At 42.0% G+C, this 22,530-nt stretch overlaps 1 protein-coding gene across 3 annotated transcripts in view; it reads left to right on the top strand.

Moving 5' to 3' along the window:
- Positions 1–22,102, top strand: part of LOC310871622 (ADAMTS-like protein 2) — a 42,299-nt gene extending 20,197 nt beyond the window's left edge. For all 3 annotated transcript variants that reach the window (XM_083783240.1, XM_083783241.1, XM_083783242.1), the window contains 9 exons: positions 941–1,292; positions 9,568–9,671; positions 16,231–16,357; positions 17,065–17,278; positions 17,540–17,695; positions 17,991–18,161; positions 18,442–18,618; positions 21,148–21,292; positions 21,697–22,102. In XM_083783240.1, the coding sequence (XP_083639366.1) occupies positions 941–1,292; positions 9,568–9,671; positions 16,231–16,357; positions 17,065–17,278; positions 17,540–17,695; positions 17,991–18,161; positions 18,442–18,618; positions 21,148–21,292; positions 21,697–21,824 (1,574 nt within the window). In that variant the 3' untranslated portion in view covers positions 21,825–22,102. The remainder of the gene's footprint in view (positions 1–940; positions 1,293–9,567; positions 9,672–16,230; positions 16,358–17,064; positions 17,279–17,539; positions 17,696–17,990; positions 18,162–18,441; positions 18,619–21,147; positions 21,293–21,696) is intronic.
- The last annotated feature ends 428 nt before the right edge of the window (positions 22,103–22,530 follow it).

Genomic DNA, 22,530 nt, shown 5'->3' with positions numbered 1-22,530 from the left:
ATACGGCGAATTATATAGTGTTTAAGTGGTTAACTGGAGCCTCTCTGTGTGTCGGCCCTTTGGATGTGTATATTATTCATAAGAAAGATACATAAAGGCGAGCCAGAGAAGATAAAAAATTGAGTGGTTCATGGCGTATTCTCCTCCTTAAAAATGGCTGCATGACATACATGAGTGGTAATGGTCTTTATCCATGCTCTTAGCTGGCTGTGTATGACTGTTGTGTTGAGGGCAGGCCATTATACCATCAATGTGGGTGCTGGGTGAGATGAAGGGAGGCCCCACTGGCCCCACAGTGGTTGAAATTCTTCCCGTTATGCTACGGTCTAGGGCTCTAGGCGAAACTTATAGCGCAACAAAAAAGTGGGATTCACCTCTTTCCAACTCCCAAGACCCACCAGCAACAAGGCTTGTTAAGCCTTTTGTGTTTTATTAAAAAGTCAGTGACTTCAGACTGGGCCTACAGTCAAAACAATAAACAAAAGGAACTAAACATAAACCTAAAAAGAAACCACAAGACAAATCACTATCCTAACACCCATTACCAGTAAGACACCCGAGGACGAGAAGTGACCTGCACGCATCCGCCTGGCTGACAGCAGAATGCTGGGCAAGCGCTGGCCCTTTGTCATGGGGGGGGTCAGATCTCCATCCCTGATGATGTCACGAGACCTGGGCACCATATACTGTATGGGGGCTTTCCCATGTATGGGGATTTTGAGTAACACACTGACTGACGGACAAAAATGTACGATTTCATAGTAAATGCGACCTGCAGTCGCAATCAAACACAGGAGAAAATAAGGCCAACGAAAAGACTACCCAGCCACACCAACCCACCCAATCCTAAAGATAAACACTCACTGTATGCAGTGGAGTCAAAAGTACAAATAGCCAAATAAAGTACATGTACTTTACTGGTTGTGTTGTCCTCCATCAGAGGGAAACAGCAGTCATACAGGCAGCCCCTCCCTCCCTGCTCCTGCCACTGGACCTCTGGAGGCTGGACCAGACTCCAACCCAAACCTCATCTGGAGGGTCCTGTTGGGCGACCGGATTGGACCGGATGAACTGCTCATCAACATATCCACTAATCAGCTTCTGACCGAGGGGGAGGGGCTGTTCTCCTCCGAGGTTGGACCGGTAGATTTGGACATGAGCGGGCCATTCCCTCTCAACAGGACCCTTGAGTTCACTTTGGGCCGCAAACGAAACGACAGTGGGGATGTTTTCTACAACAACAGAACCGTGGTGCCAGGCTCAAGGAATGCGAGCCGCGCCAACAGAACCAGGTAATGATTCAGTTCAGAGTAAAAAGTTACCATGTTTTGAATAACTTATTTGATCCTACATTTCTTCATGAAGATAATATGCAGCAAACACAAGAACAGCCCCACCGAGCGGTCGGCGTGAGGTTGGCGGACTGGTGGATAAAAACGAGGGCAAGCGTGTTTTATAACGAACATTCCGGATACCACCCAGGCAGTCTACTTTGGCACCACAATCGGGGGCATCCACACATTTGCGTCAAGCGGCTTCAAGTCCCATCCAATTAGACTATAAGGGCAAAACCGGAAATAAAGGTCTCCACACTACAAGTTGAAATCCCCGGAAGTGACGCCTGGGCTGGCGTTTTGCCCACACGAAAATAATCTTAGGTGTGGTTACATCCACACAAGATTCCTTAGGTGCGAGCAAAAAGTGAACCCAGTCGTCACTTTAAGCAGCTGGTTGCTGCATTTTCACGCTAGTGAGCTGCTTCAACTTGTAGCGTGAGGACCGGTTTTCCCCTTATAAGGGAGTGGATGGGACTTGAAGCGGAAGCCGCTTGACGCAAATGTGTGGATGAACCCATTATGTGTTGAAGTGAGCACAACACACACACAACACACACTCGATAGATCACAGTAGGTAGACAGGAAACGGGGAGAGAGATGGGGGAAGACACACAGCAAAGTTCGTCGGGAGCGGGACTTGAACCCGCGACACACTGTCATGCTGGATTACCAGCCAAGGTGCCTATTTTGAATTTAAACATTTTAACACAAATCTTGTATGGGGGTCCCTGGCACAAAATATTTTCAGATGGATGTCCGTGAACATCCATATGTGGGACAAACGGGTGAATAACTCTATGACAGTCACAGAAGGACAAACTGGTGAATAACTATGACAGTCACAGAGGGACAAACGGGTGAATAACTCTATGACAGCCACAGAGGGCCAAACAGGTGAATAACTCTGACAGTCACAGAGGGACAAACAGGTGAATAGCTCTATGACAGTCACAGAGGGACAAACAGGTGAATAACTCTATGACAGACTAGACCGTGTCCGTGGCTATATGGAAAGCCAAATAGGAAAGGCATGCAGTGATTGCATCCACACTATGTTATGTTATGTTATGTAATGACGATACCGTTTTGATACGATCAACATCGGTTAATATTATATTTTTTAAAAAGAAAAAAATGGGTGGATACGCCCCTGGAGCTCATGCCCCACTCGCTCAGTGGTGAGGATCTGCCCTTAGACTCCTATAGGGGACTCTGAAGATGAATTGATTTTATTAGGATTCAGACGACCTCCCATTTCATGAGGAAATAAAGAATAATGCTCATTTTTGATTGAAAGCTTTATTTCAGACACAATGGGTCCATATACAAACAGGGAAAAACAAGACACCTTATAAAAGCATTGTTTAAAATGTTTTAGTTCATAGTGGTTTGTGTAAAACTAACACACAAAGTATAATTAAATCCCTCATTCCCTCCAATATCATTATAAAACCAATTTGCGTAAGAATATAATTAAATATAGAGTTTAAGTAGTTCCTTAATAGACAGCCTCGAGTCTAGACCTAGCCATGGTTCATGACTCTCGTATTCATACTGCACCCTGTTTTTGGCGCTCGCTACATTTACAAAAGATACGTATATATAAACATTCTGATTTAAAATATAAAGTACTCACAATTTGTCCCACGGGTGTTAGTTAGGTGCAGCACCAGCGATTAGAATTGCTGCATCCCGCGTTGTTTAATAAAAAGCATTTTTATCCGAGCAGTTATTTTGCCATTGGCTTTCAACTACGCGCCCCTATCGGTCGGGAGGAGGGTGGCACTCGGTGTGTTCGATATAGACCGATTCACAGAGGGGTGCCCTGGGCGCGGCCATTACTGAGGTGTAATACATGGAGCAGGTGCTCTGTAGACCAGGTGTAGCTAATCAGTGCTGCTGCACTTATGGTACACCTCAGTAATGGCCACACCCAGGAAACCCTCTGTGAATCGGTCTATAGGTACGCTGACCGCCCTGTCAATACAGACTAATAGGAGAGTGCGCTCCCGGTGTGCAACTGTGGATTTCCCAAACGAACCCCGTTTGAAAAAAGTAGCCGGGGAGCTCGGATAAAAATGCTTTTTATTAAAGGACCACTTCACCACTTTTCAACCTATCTTCATATAATAGGTCCTCACTAATAATCATGAAAAAATGGCACGATTTTTCTCTACTCAGTCTGTGTCTCATAGGAGGGCTGTGGGCAGTTTAGAAACCGTCTTCCAGTGACATCATCATTAGGCAGATAATTTTTTTAAACAAGATTTTTTTACAAAAATGTTTCGATTTTCATTATCGTGAGAACGATGGCTTCCATTTTCGCATTGCAACTTTTCAGGACTAGAAAGCCTGCAGTTTCTATTAGCTTGTATTCCCCATCGATGATGTCACTGGAAGACGGTTTCTGAATTGCCCACAGCCATCCTATGAGACACAGACTGAGTAGAAAAAGATTGCACCATTTTTTCATGATTATTAGTGAGGACCTATTATATGAAGATAGGTTGAAAAGTGGTGAAGTGGTCCTTTAAACAACGCGGGATGCAGCAATTCTAATCGCTGGTGCTGCAACTAACTAACACCTGTGGGACAAATTGTGAGTACTTTATATTTGAAATCAGAATGTATATATATATTTTTTTATTTTTTTTGTAAATGTAGCGAGCGCCAAAAACAGGGTGCAGTTAAGTCATGACTGTCATGATAATCATCATGGCAGTCATGTTTCAGGGTAGCCCCTCTCGGAACCCTACATAAAGCTTTTCTGAAATTTTGATGAGTTTTATATAGGGTCCCTGTTCATGACTATATTTTCGTATGGGAATTCTGGAACGCGGATGATAAACATGCTCTCTAAGATAGAATCTGCGGCGTTTGACGACCTTTTTTTGTTTGCGTTATTCTGAATTCGGGAACTTTAAGTACCTATACATTCCGCTGCGAATATCTCCTGTGGCGCGGAAGCCGTTAAGTATTTTTAATTTGTTTGACCGATTTGGTCGCTTTATTTCTTCTTGTTCGTTTACCGTTTATTGTACCGCCTCCCGGTGTGCGGTTGGCTTGTGCCCGCTACGTCCCTGCCTCTGATCTGCTCCGTCACAGCTATAGCGCCACTAGCTAGCCAGATAGGCGGTACAATGAGGTGTCAATAAACGAGGAAGGAAGAGAAGAATCAAAGTGACCAAATCGGTCAAACAAAGATTAAAAATACTTAACGGCTTCCGCGCCACAGGAGATATTCGCAGCGGCATGTATGGGTACTTCACATATTCAGAAACCCTCAGACGAAAAAAATTCGTCAAAGAGCACAGACAGGCGTTATCCATGTTGTTTATGTTTTATGTATGCCCGCGTACCAGGTGGCACTGATGCAACAGGACCCAATGCACTGGGTCTAACAAATGTCAGAAACTTCAGTAGCATTGGGTTCTGCTTGGAGGGCTAGTTGCAGGGCTAGTCTAGACCTATACACTGACACGACAACGCGTATTCAGGGCGGAGTCACCCCCCCCAGGGGAAGTTGTGATTTGCTCTCGTTCACTGCAATGCAATTTGCGGCATTTCCAAAACAATATTGCGCAGAGTAGTGATTATCAAACGTATTTGCAATGCCATATGTTGAAAGATCTGTTGCCCGTGGACAAGGCACGTTACCTCCGCAAGTTAGATATTATCGGCATAGATGTTTGTCCGTATGTGATTAAGGATTGGAAAAAGTTGCATTGGCAGCCATAGAAAATTCTGCCCAGGGTAAAAAACCGGATGTGACGTTTTTGGGCGTTCCTGTCTTGCTCCGTGTCAGTGTATAGGCTCACTACCTCTTGGACTCTTTTGTTTACCGTCTACAAGAGACATTGTAACTCCCTCCAAGCACAGACAGACACAAGTGGCTCTACTGATTTATTTGGTGTCTTCAAATCCTCCAAACCCACCGTGAAAACTAAACAAACAATAAAACAAGGATGTTACAATTAACACAAGATGACATGCACACTGACAGCATGTAGATGCAAACATTTCACATAAGTAAAATACAGACATAAAACAAACAACAAATACCTCTTTGGCTGCGTGCAAAACAAAGAGGGAATCTCTTCAGTCTTCAGGTCCTTATTATAACCTTTACTTATAAACTTTAGAGTCTCTTGTGATACTTCTTTGTGACCAGTGTACACGGAGCTGCTGCACCTTGCTGCTTCTAGTAGCTAGCCACTAGCCAGACTCAATGTTTTTCTTGCCACGGGCTGATTGATCTCATTCTGACCTCGGACAAATCCAGAATCTCAAAGAAAGGGGTTATTGTATGTGGGCTCAGTGATCATTTTATGATTTTCTGTACCCGCAAAATACAAAAACTAAAGTTTGACTGTCACAAAACAGTCATATCTAGGGACCTCAAAACCTACTCTAGTGAGGCCTTTAACCTTGAACTGGAGAATCTGGATTGGTCCGATGTGCTCAGGAGCTCACTAGTCGAAGAAGCATGGCTTGGCTTTAAAACCAAATTTACATCAGTACTAAACATCATGGCTCCTTTGAGAACCGTCAGGGTCAAAACCCGCTCGGAGCCATGGATGAATTCGGACATACTGACTGCAATGAAAGCCAGAGACAACAAATGCTCTGAACTTCTTAAATGCAAGTCCAAACTAGCCAAGTGCAAGCGCTTCGACAGTGATCTCCAAACCAAACTGTGCAACCTAAAAGCCCAGTGTAACAAGCTAAGAAACAGTGTAATTGCCATGACCAAATCAGCCAAATGTAACTTTATCAATGATAAAGCCGAGGAAATCAAAAACAATCCTCGGGAGCTATGGAAGTTACTAAACAATCAACTAGGCTGTGGTCGGAAACTAAAAACCAGGTTTACTAACATAAACATCAAATCGAATAACACCCTCATCACTGACAAACTCGATGTAGCCAACCACTTGAACATCTTCTTTACAAACATTGCAACAAAGCTGGTTAGCAAACTGCCCTCCCACTCTGGGCGTTTTGGTGTAGAGCACATCAAAGCCTTCTACAAAAACCTTGGTGTTTGTAAAGATGATTTTAAAATGACAATGGTAACAACCGAGGAGGTACTTAAAAAACTGAGTGCCCTCCAACCCCACAAGGCCACTGGCCATGACAATATTCCCTCCAAATTTCTCAGAGACTCAGCCTTTTCCATAGCTCCAGTCATCACCCACATAGTTAACCTCTCCATCAAACAGGGACAGGTCCCCCAAGATTTTAAACTGGCCAAAGTAACCCCCTTGTACAAAAAAGGGAGTAAATTAGAACCCGGCAACTACCGCCCTATTTCTATTCTAAGCTCCATCTCGAAAGTGATGGAAAAAATAGTCTATGAACAGGTTGAAAAGTATCTTGCCTCTAATAAATTGCTGTACGAGTTCCAATCTGGTTTCAGAACATCCCACTCCACTGACACATGCCTCCTCTATTTGAGCGATCACATCAAACACGAGGTGGATGCTGGAAAATACTGCGGCATGGTCATGCTGGACCTCCAAAAGGCTTTTGACACCGTGAACCACTCCATACTGGTTAACAAGCTTAAAGCTATTGGTTTTGATAGCACATCAGTGAGCTGGATGCAATCCTACCTGGAGGGGAGAGAACAGATGGTGGAGGTGAACGGAACACTGTCCCCTCCCCTCCCAGTGAGCTGTGGCGTCCCACAAGGAAGCATACTAGGGCCTTTACTGTTCCTAATTTATGTTAACGACATGACTTCAGCTTGTGACTGCAACTTGTTCCTGTTCGCAGATGACTCAGCACTGCTGGTCTCGGACAGGAACAAACTGCAGGTTGAAAAGACCCTCAGCTCTGAACTCGGTAGAATCTGCACCTGGCTCGCTGATAACAAACTATCCTTACACCTGGGAAAAACTGAATCCATCCTCTTCGGATCAAATAGTAAACTCAGCAAGGCAGATGGCTTCTTGGTTAGAGTGGGTGACAATATTATCACACGAAAAGATGAAATTACCTACCTAGGTTCCATCCTGGAGGCCAATCTTTCCGGTGATAAAATGGCCACCAACGTAATCAAAAAAGTCAATCAAAGAACAAGATTCCTTTACAGGATCTCCTCACTGGTCAGCAAAAACACCTTGAAGACCTTAACAGGAGCCCTCGTACAAGGTTTCTTTGACTATGCATCCACCTCTTGGTACCACAGCACCTCCCAAAACAAACTGGTCAGGCTCCTACTTGGCCTCACCCACCGGACCCACCTCACCCCTGCCCACTTTGACAGGCTGGGATGGCTTAGGGTCGACGACAGAGTACAGCATCTTGCAATGGGTCTGGTCCACAAGATTCGATACACCACCAAGATACCCATGTACCTGTCTAAATACTTCCTTAATGTAAACGAAGTCCACACCCACAACACCAGAGGGAGTGCAACAAACCATGTACAACCCAGATTCGGCACAAACAAGGGACTAAATTATTTTCGCTCCTATGCCACCAAAATGTGGAACGCCCTACCAACAGTCATTAAGACATGTGAATCCCTTGACTCCTTCAAAACCGCTCTCAAAGGGCACCTACGGATGGCTGCAATTCGAAACTGGCCTCTGTAAAATCTGAATCCCCCCCCCCCCCCATTTTCCCTCACTGTATATTGTATCTTTTCCCTTTTTTGCTTCCCATATGATGAATTCCTGTTCTGTACTTTAGCTACATAGAAATGTCTATTTGTATGTCTCTAAATGTCTGTATGTCTTTAAATGTTTTGATGAATTGAACAATGTGGACCCTGTTGTAAACAAGTGTAATGCTTAATTGGGTCGTCCACTCACAGTTGACAGTCTTTGTATTGAGTTTGTGCTTAAAATGTACTGTAAATTCTACAAACTGTTAATAAATATTTCAATCAATCAATCAATCAAATTCGGTCTGGCTCATTAGCCAGGCTAGCTTTAGCTGCTTGTGGCTTGATTGCTTATACAAAAGTCCCGTGTAACCAATTGACATGAGAGCAGACCAAACGAGACACAGTCTCTGAGTCTTTGACTCTTCAAAATAAAAGCATTACAACAACTTGACACAAAACATAAATGAAATAATGTTTTAACATGAATGTGACTTAAACTATGAACTTCTTAATTACGCACTTGTACTTTTAGAAAATAATAAACAATCATGAACTTATTTTAGCCTTCTTATGAACTTTGTCTTTGAGAAAAAAACGAATTATATTACTCATAGTGGCAACATAGTTACAGACATCCTTCATGAAAAAGGCACAAGGCAAGGCAGGTGGAAAGACAAGCAGGAAGGCAGCACAAGCAAGCTTCCAGGCAGCTGGACAGACAGGCAGCAGGGCAGACAGCCAGTAAATCAGACAACAACAAAAGGTATGGCAGCCATGGACAGACAGGCAGGTCCACCTGGCTAGGATTGCATTCTATCATATTTTTAATTCATGGTGGCTTCCCTCTACTGTGTCCAACTCCAAAGTACAAACACGGCTTCAGCTCTCCTGCCAGCACCTATAAAACACATCACATGACACACCCTGTTCCCTGGTCCAGGAGAGAGGGGGGGAGACATACAGGGAGGTGGAGAGTGGAGAGATAGATAGAAGGAGAAGAATGAGATACAAAGAGCAAGCCAGAGGGAGAGGGAAAAAACGGTGGATTGGAAAGAGAGGGAGAAAAAGAGAAGGAGGGATATGTCCACACTTAAAAGCAAATAATTTAAGGTATTTACAGAAAAGGCCTTCATAAATAAGGAATACGACAAGAAGGAGGAAAAAGCTGCTGTCAGAGTCAGACTGTAGTCACCTCTGGGGAGAAATGTGAGGGAATTAGTCTCAGTTATTCAGAGAGACGTCGGCAAGGTTTAATGCCTGATTTCTACTTGGGTGTGCGCCGTGTCGCACACCGAGAATAGTATAAATCAGGCTTAAGTCAAAGTTCCTGTGATTTTCTAATAAATGTCTGGACTGGTCATGGCTCTGGCCGCCAATATGACAACCAGTGACTTTTATGCGATCTGATGAAAAAGTGCCTGTGTGTCTATTCTGATATCCAGGTTGAATGTCTTACATACGTAGGCCTGCAGTACCGGTATGTCTCACGTGTGTGTGTGTGTGTGTGTGTGTGTGTGTGTGTGTGTGTGTGTGTGTGTGTGCGTGTGTGTGCGCGTGCGTGCGCGTGCGTGCGTGCGCGTGCGTGCGTGACCGTGCAACATGCATGTGTGACAGGGGAAACCAGAGGCTGCTTCAAAAGAACCTGAAGATGAGTGCTGCTGACATGTACCGCTGGAAACTCTCTTCTCAGGAACCCTGCAGCGTCACCTGTTCAATAGGTGGAGACACACGTGAATCACGCACGCACGCACGCACAAACACAAACACACACAAACACACACACACACACACACACACACACACACACCAGTCGTCAGACAGGTTCTCAAACATTTTAAATTATTTTGTGCCGGGGAAGAGTTTTGTCAAAAGTTCTTTCAAAATTTGCTGATATACAATCTGAATTTGTAGATTCGGAATAAGGGATTTATGTGTTTGAACATTTTCAGTATGTGATGGATATTTATTTATCTACCATATGACTAGAATGCAAGGACTGTATAGGACTGTATAGGACTGTATTAATAATATTAAACAATAGCTTAGGATCGATAGCTTGAGAGCTAGAGCTAGAGAGAGCTCGGGAGCACCGGAACTGAATAAATACTCTAGAAAGTAATCTAAGTACCATAAATACTCTTTACCAGAATAGAAGCAGAGGGCTTGTAACTTTACAGAAATGGATATAAAAACCATTTAGGCTATGATGAGTAAAAGTCAGAGTATAACAGAGTTAACCAATATACCTTAGAATGAATTGACGGACACAAGAAAGAGAACTCAGACAAGCAGAACTTAGAGGGAGGTTCGATCAGATATATTCACCATTGTCCCGGGAGAGAAGAAGACATGTCATCCGGACAGCGTTTCACAACGATCTCCGACCATGTTCAATTAAACATGGTTGATATAGCATACCGTAATCAATACCCCGGACAATGTGTTGAACAACAAGGTTAAAAAACATATTTGTTAACAAATGGACAGATAATGCAAGACGTCACTGAATATTGCATACAGAAAATATCTCACGGGGCAGAGATAGTCCTGATATGAATATCAGTTAGTGGAATCAGGTGACAAGGCAGAACGTCATTGAGTGCCGTTTACCAGTCTGTTAGAGCGAATACTAACTTTCAAGGGCAAAAACACAGAGGCTGGGTGTTTTGGCCAACGAAAACAAAACAATTCTTATCTACCAACGCTGGCTAGGGAAAAGGGTTACTATCGAGACTCAGAACCATACTATTTTAAAGTCAGTGGGACAGCCGGACATCAAATGTCAGTCACAGGGCAATTAGATCAAAAGGTCAAAAGGTCAAAAGGACATTCACCCACAAACTAGACCAAATATATCTATCAACTCCATCGCATTTTGTGGGCGAATGGTCATGTGACCTTTGACCATATCAAATCCTCAGGGGAAACTTTACTTTAACAATGAATCAAACAGGAACAGAATGGCAACAGGAACAATGAAAACAAAAAAAAAAAAAAACAATGATTTCAACTTTACTAGGCATAAAATCCTTATTTAGATGGTACTCGTGGGAAAGAGAAAGAATGGCTTTTCTCTCTTGATGATGATGATGATGATGATGAAGATATCTTCGGGGCCGGCAACCGACCCAGCAAACCGTTGCAGCCTCCTGGCCGGCGAGATGTGTCATTTGACCACATGAGTGTTCATTTTTGGAGCAGTTCTTCTGGCTCGCCATCAGCTCTTTGTCGGAACTGAATCTGCGAGAGTTCTTTTGGACAGTCAACCAGCTCTTAGTCGGAGCGGACTGCATGCCCTAGTTCTTCCGATTCTTCGCCCCTCCCCCCCCCCCCCTAATGACAGGTTCACAGATACATTCTCTGCAAACCGCCATGTGGGCGATACTGATATGGCGTCACATGGTTCAAGAGCTTGGAGAGGGGAAACGGGGTATTCCGATGGTGATATTATTCATGCGCTCCAGCGCGATGTCGCAACAATGTCTTTGGGAGTCCCTTAGTACCATATAAAGGTCAAAATATAGAATCAAGTGATTCCGGGGAGATTAATGCCTAGTCCAATTAAACTCATGATGATAAAAACCAAAAAAATAAAATGGAGAGGTAGGTGTTCCTATTATTAAACTCAATTTAAGGTGAAAGGGGTGGTTCTGGGATAATAGGTTATGTTATGGGGAAAATAAAGTTAACTGTTTACAGGGAGGGATATTCCAATTTAGGGGAAATATGAATCCAATATGAAATTTAAAATAATCAAAATATGGTGAGGTGGGATAATGAATCATAATGGAATGAAATTTAAGATTGTCCAAAGATGGGATAAATCAGTTCAAATAATCTATGTAATGGGTTCTCAGATCTTATGATGAAATGGAATGGTTATAACAGTAAATATTAAATCAAATCAAATCAAAATTACCTAATATTTATTTAATTGTGGGGAGAAGGGAATATTAGGGGAACATGTCTTGGGAAGCAGATATTAGCAAACAGAAAAGAAAAACATTCAATAAACCACATACAACATGAAAACAAACAAAAATGTCTGGTGAAACGAAAACAAAAAGGTCTGGTGAAACGTGAGTGGAATAAATTTGTTCCATATGGGAAATCTATGGGCAACTGATTAGGGCAGACTGTTCTGGGAGTTGGGCCTAACCATAGTGAATTCAGACGGTTCTGTGTTGGGTCGGGATCAAGTGTCAAACCTTGTACAAGGATGGAATGTCGACGTCCACAATCAACAGAGCAATCAGACAAATGAAGAGAAGTCAGACCAGCCGAACAATCTCCCTCGTATTTTGTGGAAGTCGAAATTCCGTCGGTTTGTCCCTCGAACACGACCCGCACAGAAGTCCGTATCTGGAGATAAAACAGATAAAACAAAGAACAAACTGGTGAATGAAATGAAAAAAATAAAAATAAAACATAAAATAATACAATAAAATTATAATTCTGACAAACACTTCAAACTGGTTCTAACACCTGCGCATGTGCACTGGGCAGATGAAAGGCAGAAAGAGAAAGGTATCTTAAAAAAAATATATATATATATATATACATATTCATATTTCTCCTGAGGGCCTGGTCTTTATCAAAATAACCAATATTTATATAAATATTTATATTTCTCCAGAGCGTTCCGTAAAAATGCACTTTTTTATGGTCTGACGACCGTTGAATCCAAACGACACATGTTAAAGTATGTAAACGACTGATCGTTCACATGTTATGCACAAAATGATGTCTTAGCTGGTATTGAGCTGTATGCCTCCCAGAAATAACTGATTATTCTGGGGTAGTTAAAAGTATGTGGTTGACTGATCAATACACATGTTTTGTAAAGTATGTAAACGACTGATCGTTCACATGTTATGATTGCTTTCAGGAATAACTGATCATTCTGAAGGCCTGGATGAACAAACTGATCTATTCACCCCAAAATTGGCACACCAATTTACTGATAAACTGTATGCCTCCCAGAACAAACTGATCTATTCTGGGGGATTAAAAGTATGTGGTTGACTGATCAATACACATGTTTTGTAAAGTATGTAAACGACTGATCGTTCACATGTTATGATTGCTTTCAGGAATAACTGATCATTCTGAAGGCCTGGATGAACAAACTGATCTATTCACCCCAAAATTGGCACACCAATTTACTGATAAACTGTATGCCTCCCAGAACAAACTGATCTATTCTGGGGGATTAAAAGTATGTGGTTGACTGATCAATACACATGTTTTGTATCGGCTTTAGCTGGTATTGCTTTCAGAGATAACTGATTATTCTGAAAGATGGGTGTGGACAAACTGATCTATTCACCCCACTTGGCACACTAATTTACTGATAAACTAGTTGTGCTACTTGCCGCGCACAGAAATCAAGACTAACTGTGACATCTGTTTTTTTTTTTTTTTTTTTTTAAAGTTGGTGTTAGTACTATAGACTATAGCACCTGAATTGTCAACATAAAGAATTCAAATTAGAAAAATAAAATTCAATTTAAAATCAAAAGCGAAAATTAAAATAAAATCTAAATTAAAATTAAAATTAAAATTAAAATTAAAATTAAAATTAAAATTAAAATTAAAATTAAAATTAAAATTAAAATTAAAATTAAAATTAAAATTAAAATTAAAATTAAAATTAAAATCAAAATTTAAATTTAAATTTAAATTTAAATTTAAAAAATAAAAATAAAAACAAAATAAAAATTGTAAAAATAAATGTCAATAAAATAAATACATTTAAATAAATTAATTAATAATACTGGGAAGTTTACCTAACGTAAAAATGAAATATTAAATGTTATTTAGTTGGGTTTTGGTAGAATGAAGGCTATACTGGAGAAATGGTGGAATCGGAGTCTGACAGTAATTGTCGTCATGATCCTATATTTCTTAATAATGTAATATTAAATGTAGAACTCACGCACACATGCAAACACAGAGAGAGAGAGAGCGATATCAAAGAACAGTGTGATCTGTTCGCTTTGGAAAATGGTGAAATTATCCTTTAAGGGGAAAACATTCTAAAGGGAGAATAACTAAGAGTTTACACTGTTGAATGGTCATGGTCAAGATAGGATGTTGTGACCATTCATTAGCAGGAAATAATTTGAACAAAACAAACTTGGGACCCTTCCTAGCACCTAATAATTTAGACAAGCACACACACACGTGCACTAAGACTGGGAGGGAGAAACATGCACGCACACACACACGCATACGCACACACACACAATATACACACCACCGGCACAGGATTCACACACACCCCCACGCCTCCCACTGACATTCCAGAGATAACAGCACCCTCTAAAGTAGGGAGTGTCCTTTCAACCACACACAGACACTAATGGATTTAAAAAGAGCTATTATTAATTTAAAAACAATGGGAATTAAATAGGCAAAATTTAATTATGGTATCAATAATCTTATATTGTTTTGGGATGTTAAAAAAATTGAATGAATGAATTAGTGTTAAGTACTGGGAAAAGCATGTGAATGAACACCAGTCTGTTTATGGATCGTTATAAGGTAGAAAATTTACCCTTGCATTGATCGCTCCGTGTCGACTCGGAGGAGAAAGCAAGAATAAATATTATATATACATTTCCCGCACACAATGAAGCGATCGTTCTACACCGAGTGCTGGAAAGTAGTTACGATTCACAAACAGACCATGCTAAAATAATTTATGACATGATAAAAAGTTCCGCTACTTTGTCTTAAGTTGATAAGCTAAAATGAATGCCTCGCTGCTCGAGGTGTTTATCAGGGGAAGAATTATAATGACAGTATAATCTATTTAAGCTAAAGAAAGACAGAGAAAGAGATCAAGCATTGATTTACTTAACTTGTATCGTAACAGAAGCAGACAATCACTGTCCGGAGCCAGCGGTAGAGAGACAGCCGGGAGGAGGGTTGGTTCTGTGGAGAAGCGTCCGACCCTGGACAAGGCAGGCTTGTGAAACCCCATGCGTCGATCGCTTGTCCACAGATCCGTGAGAGGTCCATGAAGTGCTCACTACTGTTGAGCCGTGAGCCGTTCACGGACCCCAAAATAAAAAAGTCGCTTGTCCGTCGAAATCTGATGACATGCATTCCGATACAATGGCAAACACTGATCAAAAGAAAACTCCATGCTCAAAAAATGTGTTCCCGTCTGATTTCTTCCTTGTGTGTGTCAAGTGAATATGAGGAAGTGAATCTATATAGGACTGGTTTTGTTTCTTTTCGGAGCAGCTAACAAAATTTAGGCTTAAACTCGTTAAAGGAGGCAAGATTGGACCAAATGATGGATATTTATTTATCTACCATATGACTAGAATGCAAGGACTGTATAGGACTGTATAGGACTGTATTAATAATATTAAACAATAGCTTAGGATCGATAGCTTGAGAGCTAGAGCTAGAGAGAGCTCGGGAGCACCGGAACTGAATAAATACTCTAGAAAGTAATCTAAGTACCATAAATACTCTTTACCAGAATAGAAGCAGAGGGCTTGTAACTTTACAGAAATGGATATAAAAACCATTTAGGCTATGATGAGTAAAAGTCAGAGTATAACAGAGTTAACCAATATACCTTAGAATGAATTGACGGACACAAGAAAGAGAACTCAGACAAGCAGAACTTAGAGGGAGGTTCGATCAGATATATTCACCATTGTCCCGGGAGAGAAGAAGACATGTCATCCGGACAGCGTTTCACAACGATCTCCGACCATGTTCAATTAAACATGGTTGATATAGCATACCGTAATCAATACCCCGGACAATGTGTTGAACAACAAGGTTAAAAAACATATTTGTTAACAAATGGACAGATAATGCAAGACGTCACTGAATATTGCATACAGAAAATATCTCACGGGGCAGAGATAGTCCTGATATGAATATCAGTTAGTGGAATCAGGTGACAAGGCAGAACGTCATTGAGTGCCGTTTACCAGTCTGTTAGAGCGAATACTAACTTTCAAGGGCAAAAACACAGAGGCTGGGTGTTTTGGCCAACGAAAACAAAACAATTCTTATCTACCAACGCTGGCTAGGGAAAAGGGTTACTATCGAGACTCAGAACCATACTATTTTAAAGTCAGTGGGACAGCCGGACATCAAATGTCAGTCACAGGGCAATTAGATCAAAAGGTCAAAAGGTCAAAAGGACATTCACCCACAAACTAGACCAAATATATCTATCAGTATGCTTCTGTAAGATCACAAGCCCTTTTCCTCTATGTCTCCTTGTGTGTTTGTGTCTATAAGGAGTGTCTAGGTCGTTTGCCATGTGTGTGCGTTATGACGGTGTGGAGGTTGATGACATATACTGTGATGCTCTGACCAGGCCTGAGCCAGTCCACGACTTCTGCATCGGCAGAGAATGTCCGCCCAGGTAGGAGGACATACTGTGCACTTGCAGCAGTGGTTCTCAAACCTCTTCATGTCGTCAAAATGAAGTTGTTACAGTTATTTAAATTTTCATGTCACATAGGCGATACCTTTCAAAAATGTTCAACAATGTTCAAAGATTTTGAGATCTGTAAGCTCATAACATGTCTCAGTGCGACATTTGGTTTGTAAATTGGTAGAAGTATAGGCTAAGTATTGGATAAGTTGTTAATGACGAATATCAGAAGTTAAGTTAATGAGTCCCTTGATGTTTTGAATGTTTGGCAAGTGCCAGCATGGACCACAAACCAAAGCAAACAAAGATTGAGATGACACATTCAGAAATTACTGTAATTTATAACAGGCCTTGTAGAGGTACATTTTGTATTAACATATACTGTAGGTTTGGGTGATTTATAGAGGAATGTGCTCATTTACCTACAACATGTTAGTGTGATCACTTGAATTCAAACCAAGGTCTCCCGCAACTACCATACATATCTGCCACTCAACCAAAGATGAATCCCCCTTGGCCTCCATTGCCAGTGTATAGTGTGTAGATAAACCAGATAGACTCCACCTCATGTCAAAAGGTCTTTTGACTTTTTCTGTGCATCATCAAAAGTGTCCCTTTTGGGTCAATAAAACCTCAAGCTTTGAGCATGCCATGTGAAAACAGCCTTTTCACTTCATTTCCTGTCTTCCATCCAGATGGGAGGCGAGCAGCTGGAGTGAGTGTTCCAGGACCTGTGGAGAGGGCTTCCAGTTCCGGCTGGTGCGCTGTTGGAAGATGCTGTCCCCTGGCCTGGACAGCTCTGTCTACAGTGACCTCTGCACCATGGCCGAGCTGGAGAGACCTCCGGAGAGACGGCCCTGCAAGAGCCCTACCTGTGGACCCCAGTGGGAGGTGGCCGAGTGGGCTGAGGTAGGGGAGAGGGGAAAGAGAGAGAGAGAGAGAAAGAAAAAGAACGTTTCAGAAGGCTCTGAGATGAAGTGTCACCGGCAGGGATAGCTACCTTAAAAATGTGTTGTTATGGCCTTCGTTCAATAAAGTACTTCATGATCAGGTTTGTTAGAATCATCTTACATCATATTGTGAATGACTCTGCCCTCTTGCTTCTCCTCTGTACAGTGTTTAATGGTCATATTGTGAATGACTCTGCCCTCTTGCTTCTCCTCTGTACAGTGTCCAGCCAAGTGCGGCCGAAAATCCCAGGTGATGCGTGAGGTCAGGTGTTCAGATGACACCAGATCATGTGATCTAGTGACTAAACCTCCTCACACCAAGAACTGTACTGGCCCTCCCTGTGAACGCCATTGGACTTTATCAGAGTGGGGGCCTGTGAGTGTATTATCTTACAAAACATATACTTTATAAACACACCCCAGACTAATTATAATTGTGAAATATCAAACATATACATTGCATGACAAATGATCCTCAACATAAAATATATTGCACATAGCCAGCCCATAGTAGGGGATCAGTGAAATGTAGTCCAAATGTAATGTTGAGTGTTTCATTATAGTTCAGAAGTCTGGTGGCTTGGGGAAAGAAACCTTTACAAAATTCCTCTGTTTGGAACCGGATGTTTATTCATCACCATTGGACTTTTGTCTGTTTCGACCTCTGCCAGTGCTCAGGGTCGTGCGGCCATGGAAAGATGGTGCGTCATGTCTACTGTAAGACCCCAGAGGGACGTGTGGTTCCTGAGTCACAGTGCTCTGCAGAGAACAAGCCCCTGGCCATCCACCCCTGTGGGGAGAGAGACTGCAGTCCACACTGGATAAGTCAGGACTGGGAAAGGGTAAGGTCACTGGATGCTATCCTTTAATTAAATCATAGTGAGCACTGGGCAGTCAAGCATCTTTAGTGTTTCCTTAGTGGGACGGATAACAGGGAAACTATGATGGAGACAGCATGAAGGAGGCTGCCAGCCTGGGATATAAGTGCATGGAATGTGTTAACCACTAGACTGGCAAGAAAAAACAAAAAGAATGGCTGGATAAATAAACAGAATAATAGCTGACTTAAATTCAGTAAAATACAAGTTTGATAATACACTAACCTTATTTGTCTGTCTCTAGTGTAACACAACATGTGGACGCGGTGTCAAGCGGAGGATCGTGCTTTGTGCCGGCATCACCGGTGGAAAATTCCAGACCTTTGATGATGAGGCCTGTGGTGGAGGCGAGAAACCTGAAGAGGAGAACACCTGCTTTGAGAGGCCGTGCTTCAAGTGGTACACTACACCATGGTCAGAGGTGAGCATAGTAGTGTCAAAGACCACACCCTTGTCTCAATGACAGTGACACAATGGCACCTTTGGTCCTGTGGAGCTCATCTACTATAGGACAGGAAGGACTAACATGGTAGAGTTCCGTATCCCTCTGTACAGTAGCTCAGTGGCTCCAACGTGGCATTGACTGGCCAGGGTTTTGAGTTCCCTTCCCTGCATAGACTGTTGTGGCTGATAATAATGACCAATAAATTACTCATGCCGGCAGGCTAAACCTGGGAGATAAAACAAGCTGTAATGACGCGCAATAAAACAATGATAAAATGATTCATATCCAAACAAGCTCGAAGTTTAAAATGTTTATATAGCTCAGTGCACCAAATATTACAATACAATAAATATATATATATATATATGCAATAAATATGTGCAAAGAATCCAATAAATCATCAAAACAGTGAGCAAACAAAACGTGAATGAATCAAACTAATCAAAGTATATGTGCGGTCAACAAAGTGTATCCTCCCAGCTCACCCTGCCTCCAAGTTCAAACAGCCTTAGGGGCGAGCTGGTTCAGACACCCATATTTGTTGACTACCAAGGGCCACCCACAGACGCTCCCACCAATAACGGAACGTCAATGCGGTGCCCACACCCATCACCAACCAAGTGACAAAATACCGTAGCTAAGCATTCTTTGGCTCCTACATAGACCAATAGAGCATAAGTTAGAAGCTTCATTCCCAATACTGAAAATGCCACCCGTACTAAAAATGCCACCAGTAATGTACAATGTTTTTGATGAGCTAGCCACACAATGGCAATGGCATCTTTGCTTTATGATAGCATTTGCAAATATATCTGCCCAAACTAACCAAATTATTTCAGAGACATTTGCCTTCCCTATTGCAGGAATCTAAAGAATGAGACGAGGATTTGGTTTTAACTGCCTACTGTCACAATAACAGCAGACAAAGTTATATCAAAATGACATGGGTGATAAATTGAGATAATAAAATGTGCACATTTAGTGTATTTAGTACCGTTGCAGCTAACCACTCTAAGCTGAGCTGTACCCTACTGTGCTGTCTTAGTACCACATCCTGATTGCTGGAATTGGGCTTGGAAAGGGAAAAGGAACATCTTCGATTTGCCAGTGGCCTGAATTGGCCTACAGTGTAATGTGAACCTCTGTGTCTTGAGCCTAAGCCCTCAATGACAACAGTGTATATATAGTACGCAATATTAGACTAATTTGCACTCTCTAGGACAAACCTTATAGGATACCATATTATGCCTATGGCATAGTGTGTGACATTTTAATGTAAAATAAATAAATAAATAGAACATTGTTGGAAAATGAGGGTATATCCCCTTTAACACATTTGTTGCTATTGACAGGTGTACTGTCCTATAAATCAATTACGTGAGGTGCTCATGACGAGTAGGCTTGTCTTAAGGCGTTTGATATCGCTATAAGAAAGCTTTGCTGTGTTTCATTTTTGGAATCGCTCCGGTGCCTAGACACGGCTGCTAGGAGGGCCCTGTCCGCACTGTTTCTGTTTCTCCATAGCCATTAGCTTCTGTATTAGCCGCTGCCTTTGCATGCTCTTTTCTCGGAAACAATGCGCTGTCCGTAGTTTTGAACAGATCGGCGATGTTCAGAGGAGATTATCCAGTGATTGCGATTGGAACATTAGGGTTTTCTGGAGCAAGAATGGACGTTGTCTTAGCTCGCTAGCATTGGCGCTATTACTGTTCCAAGATGGCGACAAACAGGACGACTCCAGTAGAAAAATGCCCTTGATCACCCAAGCGCTACCTATTTTGTCCACCAGGTGGCACTCAAAGTAAGGAGTCTGCACTGCATGGGTGAATGGGATTTGGTTGGCCCGAAGAGACGGGTGGAGTGTATTGTATTATTTTGATGAAGTGATGTGAACTTGAAAGAAATGTGTCTGATGTTGCTGAAGAAGTTCTAATAAACTAACGGTGGCTGAGAAAAGAGACTGTTCATTCACCATTGTGCAATGGGAAAATAAAGTTAATAGGCAGCGACCGACGCAAGTATTAACTTCGGACGTGGAATTGAACTTGATTCAGTTCCTGTGTCTGCCGGTTTTGATAAATCCGGGGACGAAGACAGGAAAAGTGACAACATACACATCCATTCACTGGTGCAGGTGCAGATCGAACAGAACGCTAGTCCCTCACACTGCTATAATGCTCCCAGAGGTGTTATCAACAAAAGAAACTGTTTCCATCCACACAAGGTCTTCTTCAGGGTGATCCATGATGATCATGTTTCATGCAAGACTATTCATTATATTCAATATAATTACAGTACCTCATAGACCAGTTGCTCTGCAGCCAGTATTGACTGTTGAATGTTGTTGTCGATTTGCAGTGCACCAATGCCACAAAGACAAATGTATGTTAATTTATTATGCTTAGCAACATAATTAATGGTCATTCTGATTATGATTCAAAAATAAAAACCAGTCAGTCAGTCAGTCATTCATTCATTCATTCATTATGCTGACCTTTTCCACAGTGCACTAAGACATGTGGTGTTGGTGTGAGGATGAGAGATGTGAAGTGTTACCAGAACAGGGAGCTTGTCCGTGGCTGTGACCCTCTCACTAAGCCTGTAGCCAAACAGACCTGTGCTCTACAGCCCTGCCCCACTGAGCCACCAGGTAAAATGAACAACCAGTATAAATTAATTTAGAGATGACTGTCAGACTGGGAACTGTGTTTGTGGGACACTTTGAAGTATGGAGACATTATTTCTTCCTTGGCCTAGTGGGAATGTGCGTGCAAACAAAGTTTCATGGCAATCAGACGATGCGTTGATGATTTGAGGCATTTTGTTAAAAACTGGCCACTCCTGCAAACTTTGGAGGCCAATCTTAGACAATCAGGATGGAATATGAAAAATCTGCTCTGGCCTCCAGCCATGTATGACAAAATAAGTTACTACTTCATAGTAGAATTGTAGGACCATTGACCATTATTCATACTGACACTCCAGAGAGAGCACAACGTATAAAAAGCAAGAGTACTTGAATTTGCCTGACTTTGCTTAATTGTCCTTTCCCAGATGAGAGCTGCCAGGACCGCCCCACCACTAACTGTTCCTTGGCGCTGAAGGTTAACCTGTGCAGCCATTGGTACTACAGTAAGGCCTGCTGCCATTCCTGCCGGGTGATACGAGCCTCCTCATCCTAGTCTTAGGAGAGATTACACCTCGCTTCCCTCAAGCCTCATTCATTCTCTCTAGTATGATGGCGTCACTTGAGCAGTTATTTTTGGGAAGTGACGCCCACGTGCTGGATTATGCTGTATCGATTACGCTTAACCCAACCAATCACTTTAAAGGAGAGCATGTCAGTTTGCTAATTGAAAAACAAAATGTAGAAAGTTGTAATTGAATTCATCTCCTTACGGATTCATTATTATAGCAATCAGTTTTGCTACTGTATGAGATTGCCTCAATTCATTATTTTGGAGGCAAAAAAGGTTCCTTCAAAATACAGTCAGCCTTTAACAGAGCCAGTGAATGACAAATCCTATCCAAATAAATACAAATGTAGAAAACAAACCATAGAATTATTGACCCATAAAAACCATAATCACCTCTATGAGAACAGTTTCAGTGGTGTTTTGTTTCATGTACACCCCTGTTGAATATTGTCATTTTCAAGAAATCCTTAGATCAAACCCCTAATCCATTCTAACTGTCACACACCCACAAAGCTTGATCTTTGACCTCCGACAAGTCCAATTCTCTATGAACCATCTTCCTTCCTCCTCATTGTCATCGCAAAGTGTCTTTGACCTCAAGCACCCCCCCCATCTCCCCGTCCACCGGGCCTAATGTTACCAAGACCCAGATTCTCCACAGAGGTCCAGTGTATAGTACAATGTTTGTGAT

The sequence above is a fragment of the Protomyctophum parallelum genome (assembly GCF_964188405.1).
Source record: "Protomyctophum parallelum genome assembly, chromosome: 15".
Taxonomy (NCBI): Eukaryota; Metazoa; Chordata; class Actinopteri; order Myctophiformes; family Myctophidae; genus Protomyctophum; species Protomyctophum parallelum.
Note: the sequence above shows the minus strand (reverse complement) of the source record. Positions and strands in the feature narration are given on the sequence as shown.